General features: G+C 40.4%; 1 protein-coding gene across 3 annotated transcripts in view; it reads left to right on the forward strand.

Moving 5' to 3' along the window:
* The window catches only part of slc38a9 (solute carrier family 38 member 9), a 37720-nt gene that overhangs the window by 12380 nt on the left and 11712 nt on the right, over positions 1-13628 (forward strand). For 2 of the 3 annotated variants that reach the window (XM_078271372.1, XM_078271373.1), the window contains exons 3-9: positions 2025-2154; positions 7284-7402; positions 7506-7569; positions 7700-7793; positions 9825-9995; positions 11380-11439; positions 12511-12714. In XM_078271372.1, the coding sequence (XP_078127498.1) occupies positions 2025-2154; positions 7284-7402; positions 7506-7569; positions 7700-7793; positions 9825-9995; positions 11380-11439; positions 12511-12714 (842 nt within the window). The remainder of the gene's footprint in view (positions 1-2024; positions 2155-7283; positions 7403-7505; positions 7570-7699; positions 7794-9824; positions 9996-11379; positions 11440-12510; positions 12715-13628) is intronic. The other variant, XM_078271374.1, reaches the window with a different exon arrangement.

The following is a 13628-nucleotide window of genomic DNA, read 5'->3' on the forward strand; positions in this document are numbered from 1 at the left end:
CTTGCTGTTTACAGGCCGTGTCCTGCGTCAAAGCCTCTAAGCAAAGTCTTTTCTAATTATTATTATTATTATTATTATTGCACACTCACCTGTCAGCTCTCAACTAGAGTATGTCTTACCTGTATTTCGCTGCACATAATGAGAAATAAGTGTTCTCACTGATTTGCCTTAACATTTTGATAGTTTAATATCATCAGGAAAGATACAGATACAAAAGCATGGGCAGAGAGTTAATACTCAGTCAACAATATAAGATAAGATCTGGATTATTTTTACTCAGAAATGTCGTATCTCCTACCATGTCCACATACAGTATACTAAAGTACATTTTATATGGAAGTATCTGGATTATTATCATGAAAAGACCAGAATAAGAGAAGAACCATACACAATTAAGCTTTAACTTTGTTGCAGACCCTTATTGTTTTACACTGTGTGTGTGTGTGTGTGTGTGTGTGTGTGTGTGTGTGTGTGTGTGTGTGTGTCAGTATCTTTTACACAAGTTTGGATCCAGCATGGTTGTCTGAGCTGGCCTAGACCATGCATGTTTCTCTTTTCTGACAGTGTTTTTTATATAAGGTGCTTTCCACACGTATGGCCTGGAATGTGTTTGACAAGCAAATACTAAGATGTCTTTGCACCACCCTAGTATTATCCGTTTGTGAATTTTAATCCAGTTAGGTATTTCACAGTGACCAACTAGCTTTCTAGCACATAAAGCATCACAAACGTGAATGCGACTTCCAGCAACTCACACATGCATGTTTGTTTTAGTGTATGCTAATTCCTTCAGTCAAGACATGTTTAGGGTTCAATACTAATCAAAAAGTGTCTGTATTTGTGTATTGTCAGTCCTTCAATTGTTTTATGATCAATTGTGTGTCTATAAAATGTCAGAAATCGATGGGAAAATGCCCATTACTAGTTGCCAGAGCCCAAGGTGACAATTGTTGATGTAGAAACAGATTCCTCCACCTTTAGTTTTGCCGTAGAGGTCCGTGTCTCTGTCCGCTCTGTAGAGTTGGAAGCCTGCCAGCTGCAGCGCAGAGTCCGGTATTAATTCACAGAGCCACGTCTCCGTGAAGCACAAAACAGTAGATGAAGAAAAGTCCCCGTTTCCCCCCAACAGCAGTTGTAATTCTTCCAGTTTGTTGGGCAGTGAACGCACGTTAGAGAGAAATATGCCCGGTAATGTGCGTAATCCTCGCTGGCGGAGACGCACCAGCCCGTTTCCCTCTCCTCCGAAGTTTCGCTGCGTGAGCAAAGGTGAGCGGACATTTGACTAGAATGTCCAAAAATTCCAGTGTAGAGCGAAGAAAAGTAGGAAATAAATCCTCTGGCGTCGTTCCCCTGATGTTTAAGAGCTCTTCTCTGGAGAAAGAGATCCGGGTACCATCGCAAAAAACAAAATAAAACAACGCGCACAGACACACCGAGTCGACCGTCTGCGGCGCCATCTTAGATACCTATATACCTATATATTTAGCATATATCGTCACAGGTAACAAGCTAACCATCGCAAAGTGTTGTGCTAATGCTGGGAACATGCCCATTGTATCTTTATAGTTGTGTCCATATGAAGTGACAGCCTTAGGTTAATATTTCACCAGGTCAGAGGTCTAGAGGGATGTGTTAAGTAGACCCCATAAAGTTATCCTACAGCTGATGTTGATACTGTACTGTCTGGATGGAGCTACAGGACATGTTTTCAATTCATAAGATTTAACAATACAGTGTTAGGGACAGATCAGATGGCCAGAGACTGGAGACTTGACTTGGACTCGAGCTCAAAGACTTGAGACTTGACTTGGACTTCCAAAAAATGACTTGTTAACATCTCTGCCTTAAGATATTCAGTTTAGAATGATATGAAGCGGAGAAGAGCAGCAAATCCTCACATTGTAGACGCTGGAACAAAGAATGTTTTGCATTTTTGCGTGACTTAAACATTTAATTGATTATGAAAATGATTTGACAGATGGAAGATTGCTAGTAATGTCATGATTTGTGTCTGCTTCTTCTAGGCCCTTCCACGTAGAGCCCAGGAATATCGTAGGTGATGACCCACAAGAGAGAGTCTCTGCAGAGGCTGCCATCCTCAACAGCAGAGTCCATTACTACAGCAGACTGACAGCCTCTTCTGACAGACTGCTAGTAGGTTGCATCACTCACTAGTTAGGTGTTATAGCCAGGGACAGGTTATCATGACTTTGGCACAATGCACTAAGTACCTACACATAGGGCTGTGACCTAAAATCAAAAACACGATTAATTGCACATTTTACCTTGATAAGGACAGTGCGTTTTTTTTGTTGCTCAGTTGATAACAGCTTCAGAATTTCGACGTCGATACATTTTTGATAAATCGTCCAGCCCTACCTACACATTTACACACAGCAGAAAGGGGCCAAATAAGCAAGACACACACCATGTATGGGCCTATGTTGATCATTTTGGTATGTTGCATTGTGTTGTTTTCTTCTGTGGGCCTCCTATTGGCTGGCAGGTACCACAGACCAATTAACTTCTTGCAGTCGGCGCGGCCACAAACTGCAAAGTTTAAAATTTCGAGCGGCCTTACGGAATTGCGGATGTTTTGGCTTGAAGCTTTTTAAATGTGCTTTTATTTATCTGTTCTAGCTTTTCCAATGTTTTAGACACAAATATGGTAATAATAATAGGCCAAAATGATGTGAAATTGCATAATTTCTTTTTGAAAAACGCAAGAATTTCTTGAGGGAGGACCCCTAAACCCCCCGCCAACTACGTGCACCTAAGTCTTCCACAACACTGTGTAGTAAGCAGTTAACTGAGATACGCAAATGTACACGGGATGATAACGTACATTTTCATAACACTGTGAAACCCTATTTGCATGGCTGTCATTTTTTGCATCTGTAATTGTGACACATTGCACTGTGGGAGGTTTATATGTGTATAGTAGATACATTTCGCACTCAGAAGTCTACATTGTAATGGTCAGTGGTCCCAATGGACAGTAAATATAGTGCACTACATAACTAACTAGGGCAGGGTTTCTCAAAGTCCGGACCAAGGTCCACTTCCGGACCAAATGGCGAGTCAATCCGGACCGAGCCGATAAACCTCGTGTGATGAGTACAATACCTTATGAAGTGTAACGTTTGCTATTTTGAAATCATTTTTCTATTGATCGATAAATTGTTAGTGATGTATGAATTTACACAAAACAAATCGAAAACGCCACAAAAACGCCAAAAAATATGTCAAAAACATAGAAAGAAATTGCACAATAGCAGGCCACTGAAACTGAAGCAGCTAAAACTAATTCATCATCATTCATTTTATTATTGATGCCTTTCCTACTGTGAAAGGCCCATTGTCTGATAAGATCATGTTCAGTACACACAGTATTATTTCCTCTCAAAATGGTGGACAGCAGAATCTTGAAAGAAAAAAACCCATTGCTGGGGCCACACAGTTTTACCACATTAAGGACATTTTACATTCTACATGGCAGAAATGTCATCATCCTCTTCTTCCTCCTCTTTCATTTAACAAACAAACATTGTGCACCAGTGCCTTGCAAGGTATGTGGTCAGATGGACAGGTGGTGTGACAGACATATTATAACAGGTATTTTAGTTTGTCACAGCAGGGTAAAGCTCTGTTCAGATAAACAAAACAACTCAAGGTCCACTTAATTATATGTTTGTCCAGAACTCTTAACCATTGTATTTACAACATTAAAAAAACAACAATTCATCGTATTCCAGTTCAGCTGTTATACAAGTCAACATATTTGCCTGTAGTTGTTTATTTGTCTGAGCCCTCTGAGACTGTTGGAGTTTCTCAGAGTACAATTTTTTAGCATCTCTCACTGCCTTTCTAAACCTTTCTGTCAGGTGGTAAATATCAGAATAGCCTACCTCCTATATAAATGTAGGGTAGCTCATTCTATCAGGTAGTAAATGTCTATCAAAATTGACTACCTCCTTTTTTATAAATGTAGTTTAAACTAGGGTAGCTCATTGTGTCAGGTGGGAAATATCTATCAGAATGGACTACCCCCTCTATAAATGTAGTTTAATGTAGGGTTGCTTATTCTATCAGGTAGGACATAATAATAATAATAAAGTAATAATGGCCAACCTCCTCAATACATTTTAAGTAAGGGTTAATGCCCAACTTCGGCGGAAGCTGCGCGTCGGATGGTTCAGGTATCTCAAATGAATGGAGAATCTCAAAATATTGACTTCATATATCTCAAAATATTGACTTCATATCTCAAAATATTGACTTCATATCTCAAAATAATGAGAAACTCTCTCAAAATATTGACTTAGTATCTCAAAATATGAAAGTGGATCTACAATTCCAGGAGGGAGACCCCTGAAGCATGTGGAAAGGTCTAACAACTATGACAGCTTACAAGCCCACCCCCTCTTAGCTAAACAATGTTGGTCGCTTTGAAGCCATCGGCAGCCAACAAGCAGAAACAACTGAAGCTGGGGTTAATGGATGGGTGAGTGCACCTCTCACACCTATCTCCATTTCTGATAATGTCAGGACGACGTTCAAGCATGTGAATACCAAGAAAGCAGCTGGACCTCAAACTGTGTGCTGACCAACTATAATACCAGGTATTCACAATGATATTCAACCTGTCACTGGCTCAGTCTGTCATACCCACGTGCTTCAAGAAGTCCACCCTCATTCCTGTGCCCGGAGTGGCAAACCTAGCACATTTAACGCCCTAGGTAATCCCCTGGCCTCCCTCCCATTCATACAGATTTTCAGCCAAAGAGAACCTGGACAAACCAATCACAACAGTTTATCACATGGAGCGGGTTTAAGACGATGACTGACAGAGGAGCGTCATGCTGGAATTATGTAACTGGCATTCTCTGTCTAGCAAAAAAAAAAAAAAAAAGGCCCTCAAAATTAACTGTCTAACTGTCAAACTAGGCGGTGAATGAAATGTGAATCAAGATTCTGTTACTCTTTTGCCTATTTCTCGCCTCAAATGTTTTCAGAACCACATTTAAGATCACTGTTTCAGCGTAGACATACACGCAGATAGCTCAAAATGCGTACAGATAACACGCCATTTGGCTTTACGAAAGTGGCGTGTATGTTTACGCAAAGTCACGATGCCACGTTGGTCTGGCGCAACAGAAGAAGGTTAAAGCCTGACATCCGGCGCGTGGCTCCGGCTTTGCCCCTCCCCTTCTGCTATGTGTGTGTTACCGTTTTCCAAATCCTTTTACTACGGGAACAACAACAACCTCCAAGCTACCAAGCTACATGCTAAAAATGGCAAGTTTTGACAAAAATTCAGATCGTATAAATTTACGGCATTCATTATTAAACAGACACGTGCTAGCATGACGTGCTACCTTTTTACACAGGGCAAGATAAAGACAATCAGATCACCAGAAACATTCGCTGGCAAAGATAGATGGAGAACTATCCTGCAATTGCCAATGTTTCGATTGGTGGGATTGCAGAGGACCATAGCACATCCGACAGCATCAAAGGTGCTAATCACTGGGGGGCGGAAATTTTGGGGGGGGGGAGGGCATTTAGGCCTGAGAGGGGGAGACGAGGGGGAATGACATGTAGCAAACGGCCATGATTTGGAATCGAACCCGCGGTCACTGCAGTGCGGACTGAGCCTTTGTACATTGGGCGCCAGCTTCCAGGGCCCCCCCGGAGCCCAGCTCTTTATCTCCGCCCCTTTGACGCAGCCTTTAGACGCAAAAGCAGAACGGGATGAAAACAATCACTGAAGCAATTATTTACATTTTATTTATCTACATGACATTAAATATGATTTAATTTTTTCTTCTTCTATTTTGTATATTTAATTCATAGAATAAGTTTATATGTTAATGCACAACTATTGTATTCATGTTATGTTATTACAGTACACACCCCTCACAAAGCTGCAAAGTTGGCATTACATTTCATCCTGTTTCAAGAAAGGTTTTAAAAAGTCTTCTATTTAAACTGAAGAACCCTGGGGGTACCCTTTTAATAAGTAATCAACACAAATAAACAACTTAGCTAATAATAAACCATAATGATAAATAATCTGGTTTATTCTACTGACACACACCAGTAAATCAAGCTTCAATTCTGCAAAGAAAGTGTCAATTAGAGTTTAGATTCTCTGCCCGAGGCCGAACGAAAAAGGGCCGATATTTTCCGCCACTATCCCCGGGCCGGGCCGGGCCCTTGATCAAGCATTTGTGTTTTTTTAATCATGACTTTATTAGCCTTATTCGGTGGGGAGAAAGCTCTGCCTCTCCAGCTTCTCCCTTAGCTCTGGGTGTAGGCTATGTCCTGCACTGACTTGAGTGTGAGGTAAACTGGGCTACATCGTGTCTCCCCCCTCTGCAGCACTGTTGTCGGCCAGTGCGTCAGCATGGAGACCGTGGTGAAGGACAGTATTAATTAGGTGATGGAGACCAGAAAGTCTCCTATATGGTTCCAGGGCTTTGGTTATGTTGCTGCCTTCATCTGTTCCCCTCACTATTCAGCTGAGGGAGCTATGGGTCGAGTTTGTTTTACGTTTCTTCATTCGGATCCATTTGCGATCCGTTCCATTCTGAACAAACTAACAGCGCAGTTTACAGGCTTCGTCCTTGTTGCGTTATTTATTAAGATAATTCTCAACAGATTGCTGTAGTTCACACAACTCTGAATTGTAGTTGAGAACATCGGTTATAACGGACCACGTATTAAAAAATGTTCTGGTTTAAATCAGGCTCGGGCTCATAATTCCAGTTAATGTGTCGGGCCGGGCCAGGCTGGGACACAACGTGCACGGGCTCGGGTAGGCTCGGGCTAGATTTTTTGGGCCCGATCTAAGCTCTAGTGTCAATATGTTTTGTGCTTTATTTACCGCTAGGTGGAGCCATAACACATCTCAAGAGGTGTTCGAATCAGTAATTCTCAAGTAAGCCCTCAACCAAAGCCCATGTTCCTACTGGCCTTCCTCGCTGCAAGGTCATCAACTTCATCAACCAACCTTATAGTTAATGCTGATTACAGACAACCACTGAGGCGTTCTTGAGGTTTTTATGAGTTTTAACTTTGAAAGAATCCTCTCAGCTTAATGAACTGCTACTGGTAGAGTGAGCTATTGTGGTAAAATATATTCCGTAAGAATTGTTTTCTTGTCTCTGTATATTATACAACCATAATGTGAACATAATGCCTTTATTTTTCATACATGCTCATGTTACTGTACCTGTGAGGATTTATCTTTAGCATCTGGCTGTTTGTTTTTTCTTCAGAGTCCTCCAAACCATGTGATCCCCCGGCAAGAGGAGATCTACATCTACAGCCCACTGGGGACAGCTTTCAAGGTGACAGGCAGCGACCCCTCCTCTAAAAACCCCAGTATCATCACCATGTAAGCCCTGCCAGTTAAACTGTCTAATCAGTCAGCAAATCAACCTGAGCTAAATGTTCTTTTTGACTGCTTTGATTATTACCTTGCTTTTCTCTCCTCACAGATTTGCTATATGGAACACAATGATGGGCACATCGATACTCAGCATACCTTGGGGTATAAAGCAGGTGATTCGCTTTATTCCACATACTTCAAGTCCTTGGCTCGTTCAAAGCCACATCTGAAATGACTAGCTTTGCATCATTGACTACAGGACAAAACTAAAATCTGAAAAGTCATTGTCTTTGTCCCTTTTAGGCTGGTTTCACTCTGGGGATCCTCATCCTCATCTTCACAGGCCTGCTGATGCTCTACTGTTGTTACATCGTTCTCAAATCACCAAAGGCAATACGTAAGTCCAACTACACTTAGAATAAATGATTATGCTAATGGTGGGTTGAAAGTTATAATACAGCAATTATCCTTTTTAAAGTTTTGAAAATTGATTAGATTATGTTTCTGATACAAACCTACGTTTTTCAATAATTTCATAGAATTGAGTGTCATTTTTTGGATACTAGCACAGCAATTTCCCCTATACTTTCTTTTTGAGATAGTCATTCATTTCTAGAAAATGCTTAAAACAAGAGTAACTGCACTGGGAATATGCGACTGTACCTAGAACAATGATGTCTGTGAAAGTAACCGCTAACTGATATTAAAAGCCCTTGTGAAGTCCTGAGCGCGTTATTATTTTTGAGGTCCAAGCACTAACTCTATTGTATTTGCTGTGTTATTTCTTCTTTGTTCTCTGTGTGTGTGTGGAAGAAACATAGCTATCATAGCTATGTTTTTTTTTTTTTTTATCAAAGAGTAGCTTTTGTAGATTTCTCGTATTTGGTGTGAGATTTGTTTTGGGTGTCTCATGCCAAAAGCGTTAGCGCATTTAGTCGTCAAAAACTTTACAGGTTACTTTTAAATAATCTGCTTCTGCACAAAATGCCATGTATTCTAGTTTATCTATAGTATATATACTCATACATCATACTCTGGTTGGTTCTTTGGAGTTTCTTTCTACAGTAATATCAAAACAGTGAACAAAAAAAAAACTCAACATATACAGTACATTTATATTTTTACATTTTAGGATTGAAGTATATTGCAGAGAACAGTACCTGAAATGGTACTTGTGGATGAGGTGCAAAATTATTTCTTGAGATTAGGGGTGTCACAATTTTAATATTAAATCGAAAATCGATGAAATGAGCTTTCGATTTGGAAAATATTTCCTTCTCTATCAAACCTCGCCTACTTGCACACATCCAAAGAAAAAACAGACCCATGGTAGCTTACTGGCTGGTAGCATTCAGCTAAAGACACAAGGTAACGTTAGCTTAGCGGTAGACTGCAGCTGTACTTTCCAATCACCATCGCCACTGCCAGAGTCAGAAATACATAGGAAATACAGAACTGGAAAATCCTTCTACTTTCCTGAAGTCACCGTGTGGCAACATGCTGCCTTCGCCGTGAGTGCGTTTCGGACACAAAAATAGCGAAGGTAAAGCATGTGGGCTCCGACGGGACCCCATTGTGCGTTCATGTACATCTCGGTAAACTAATGGTGCATTCCATTGCACTGTGTTAATTTAAAAAAAACTCAGACAGTTGTTGTAAAGTACCCCTCTGCCATCTACTGGCTCTTGTGGCATTGCCATCAGTGCTGAAAAGAAAATGTTTAAATCCAAATTTGAATCGAGTTGTGACCTTAAAATCGAATGTCAAATCGAATCGTGACACCCCTAGTTGAGATTAATTTTAGCTTGGACTTGCACTTCCCAGCCCTTGTCCAAGTCTGCAAAAGAAATAGGCAGTGTGCACTGCAGAAACGGCCTTGTCCTTCTGAGTGCCCGGACACACTGCACCTTTGCTTCTGAGTTGCGTCCTGTGTTTGGACCCCCGGTATACCTGTTATACTAGTTTGTTTTTTTGTGATTACAGATTTTCCTACTGCACTTTACTAATGGTTATTATTCTTTCATTAAAAAAGACGTTTAATTACCTCTAGTAGGTGTTTGCGATGAGTGTCTTTTGTCTACATGTTCCTACAGAGGAGCTTGCTGGTTAGATGTTTCTCAGTAACACACCTTGGAAATTGTACTCGACTCCATTAGGTTTTTATGTTGTGATGTGTTTTCTCTTGGACCTGTTGTACCTACCTATGATCTGAATATACTCCCATCCACACAGAGCAGGGTACGGACTGGTAATTCTGAAAGCAAAAGGCTGCAGGCAAAGGGAATGACTCTGTCTCAACTCTGATTGTGGATGATTCGCTGTAAAATGTTAAAGGCATGAACATTGAGAAAACCAAAATGTACCCAAAGATATGGTCTGTGACATGACAGACAGTATTGCACATGTGTTTATTCTGTGTTCTGTCCAGCAGATATGGACACATCCGACTGGGAATTCCCTGATGTTTGTAGTTTCTACTTTGGCAAGTTTGGCAAGTGGTCCAGCTTGTTCTTCTCGATGGTTTCACTTATTGGAGCCATGGTGGTTTACTGGGTCCTCATGTCCAATTTCCTCTACAACACCGGACAGTTCATCTACAGTAAGTCCCAATGCTCTTGTCATTACCAGAAAAGAGGTATCACCTAATTATGTAGTTCTGTTTGGCTGATTACAAAGACAACTCAGCACTTTAAAGCCAACACTCATCAGTAGTGTCTGACATGCATCTAAACACTTGGCACTCTCTGGGTACTGTACCATGGCCACTTCTGTCTGTACAGTGTGTCTGGTTTTTGCTTCAAATGACCTGAAACTGCATTGTAGAGGTGGGTACCAAAACCCGGACCGAATGACAACACGGATTTTGGTGCCCCATTTCAGTGCCACTTAAACACCTGTGCTGCTCTCTGGTGTTACGACACGGACGTAGTAAAAGTATTGTTTTAGCACCGGTATCGGAAACAAATCCCGAAAAACCCCAACTCCCAACTCTACTGTGCAACATGGCTGATGTGTGTGGCATTGTAGCCTGCTAAGCATACTGTATAATTCCAATTGTCTGCCTCGACATGTGCTCGTTACTGAGTCCGTTGTCATGTTATGTAGTGCATTATGACTTTCATTTTTAATTTGTTTATTTGACAGGGACAGTGTTGATAAATCAACAGCAAAGTAACTTAATGAGCCAGAGTTAGCTCAACAGGCTAATTTTCATCTGTTGTCGCTGGCCAGTTTTAAAATGGCAACCTAAAAAGAAAAAAGAAAAAAATGGACTTATTACAGTTAACTTTAAAGGTTAAGTTAGTAAAATATGGCTCTTTAGTAACATTTTGTCATGACTATACTGGCAAATATAATAATTTTGTTTGTATGTATAATGTATGTTCCACAACACTCAGGTTTTAAGCAAATATCAAACTTCTCACTCATTAGGTCACAGTCCTTCGAGTGAGATGAGGCTTGATGTGATAATAATGTTCAGTACATTTTGTCCCTATTTAAACTGACAGATACAGCAAGGCAAAATACAATGACAACAAAGGATATTTGCACAATCTTAGACAATGTGATTCTGTATTGAGCTGACATTTGCTAGATTGCATTACGAATTACAGTAGCTAGCAAGCTGACATGGTCAGCTTCACTACAGCATAAGTTATTTATGCATTCCTGTTCTGCAAATATAATGGAATTACACATCAGTATTGACCTTTTTTAGAGTCCAAACATCTTTTGACCTTTCAAATTCTGCACTGACGTTCACTCTAAAGATGATTCACCAAATGCAGAGCAAGATGGTGGTCGGGAGTAGAGGTGGTTGGCTCGGTCTGTCGAGAGAAAGTGAAATCATAGCAATGTTGAGATGACACATCAGCTTATAGAGAACAGTTATTTAGTGCAGAGAGATGGTGTATTATTAGTGGTTGTACCACCAAAATATGCAAGAAGAGCTTTGAACTGATGGTTTCCTTTCCTGTCTACAGACTATGCTCACAATGTCAACGTGTCAGATTCAGAGTTTGGAACCAACGGCTCAGATAAAGGTGAGTCCCTGACCCTATCCAACTTTTTTGAGAATTTGGTCTTCAATTCCCGACAATGTCAGAATTTTGACAAAGGCTGTCTTTGGTCTTTAAAGCTCTAAATTGATCGTGGATATATCTATTGCTGCAACTAAAGACTATTTTCACTGTTGATTAATCTGTTGATTATTTTCTCAATAAATGGATGAGTTGTCTGGTCTCTAAAGTGTCAGAAAATGGTGAAAAATGTGGATCAGTGTTCCCCAAAGCCCAAGATGGCGTCCTCAAATGTCTTGTTTTGTCCACAACTGAAAGATCTTCAGTTTACTGTCCCAGAGGAGAGAGGAAACTAGAACATATTCACATTTAACAAGCTGACAGCAGAGTAGTTTTTTTTTTTCAATTTTGGTCCGACATTGTTGAAGACCTGTCATGTTCTCACAGAATTGTTATCAAGCCTTGCCCAAATACTGGTAAACTGGAAAGAACGCAAACCCAGCTGTTTCAACAGGGAGTACTGGCGCAAAGACTTCATGGACTTGTGCGATAGGCCGATGTCACTTAAGGTCCCTGGATCTTTATTTGATCATGTCTTGACAATGTATCAGCTCTATGTAACTTCTGTCTCTTGTAAAACCAACTAAATAGAGGTTACAAAGAGCTATATTAGAAAACAATGTTAATAGTTATAATAACAATAATGGTACTGTGGGTGTGTACGACAAACGAAATGGAGAAGTGAAATCAAGTTGAGTCTGTTTACTCCCACTTATTAGCAACAGCTTACAGCTTCAGGTAACACAGGTAAAACTCACAGTACTGCCAATAAGCTCAAATAGTTTCCCAGAAACCCCCTCTCTTCCTTGTGAGCTCCCTACTTAAAGGAGCTGCAGTCTTTAGTGAATATGTCTATACTGTGGGTCACCACAGTACCACAGATTCTGTGAAATATTCTGCAACCTCATGTCTAGACTGCACACTTCTTAAAAATGACTAGGTGTTCCCTAATAATAATCGCAAGTAGGAAAATAAACTTTTTCAGTTAGCAAACTGACTGTCTGGATGCTAATGCTTTGTTGATGTGTTCACCAGTCATCTGTCCATATCCAAACACTGAACCCGAAGGGAACTACACCACCAGCACACTATACATCAATGGAAATGACACTTCTGATGGCAGCTCTTTTGAACACTGGTGGAGCAAAACCAACACCATCCCTCTCTACCTCATCGTCCTGCTGCTGCCGCTGCTCTGCTTCCGCTCAGCTGCCTTCTTCGCACGGTTTACTTTCTTGGGTAAGATGGGGCAAGAGCAATGACGTGAAGAGTGGGTAGCAGTGTTTGTGATAAGTCAGAAGGCGTGGGCATTACCTTAAATAAAAGCACCCACTGCCACCAGAGTTTTTTTTGAACTCACAGTTGAGTTTTGAAACCTCAGCAGTGACCTAGGGGAGGTGCTCTAAAAATCACAGTGGGCTTCTTTAGGTCTTTGGTTGCCTTTGAATCCTAGCTAAAGATTAGAACCGCATTAATTGATGTTTGGCAGCCAGCTAGTTGCCAGTGTGTTTAAACTTCAGTTTAAAATAACCTAATATCTGACTGCAGGTGTATGAGGTAACCAAATAGCTAAATTAGAGCTCGGCAATATGGGAAAAAAATCAAATATCACAATATTTTTGACCAAATACATCAATGTCAATATTGTAGGGTTGACTATTGGTGCTTCCACAAAATATTAACACAATAAAAGTTTTGATAAATAATCACCAATAATGTGGAAACGGTGACTAAGTGGGTAAATAATAGAACAGCTAGTAAGTCTGGTAAGTTCAGAAAATGACATCACTTTACTGTAACGCAGCCTTTAAAGCCAGAAAAAGACAACTTGTGTCATATCACTATATTATGGTATCCAAAATTTAAGACGATATTTAGCCTCGTATATCGATGTCAATATAATATCGATACACTGCCCAGCCCTAAGCTAAGTCAGCCAGCATGTCACGGGTAAATAGTATAAGTTGTATGTGCTGAGGTCAGTTCTAGACAGCATGTTTAGTGTAAACTCTTGAGTTTGTTAACCCTGAGTTGAGTGAAGTCCAGTCCAGAAACAGATCCCTTTAACCCTGGGTCAGTACTGTGGTAACTTGCGCTCTGAACCTAACATTTATTTATATATATATATATATATATATATATATATATATATA

This window comes from Sander vitreus, chromosome 16 (genome assembly GCF_031162955.1).
Source record: "Sander vitreus isolate 19-12246 chromosome 16, sanVit1, whole genome shotgun sequence".
In the NCBI taxonomy this organism is placed as follows: Eukaryota; Metazoa; Chordata; class Actinopteri; order Perciformes; family Percidae; genus Sander; species Sander vitreus.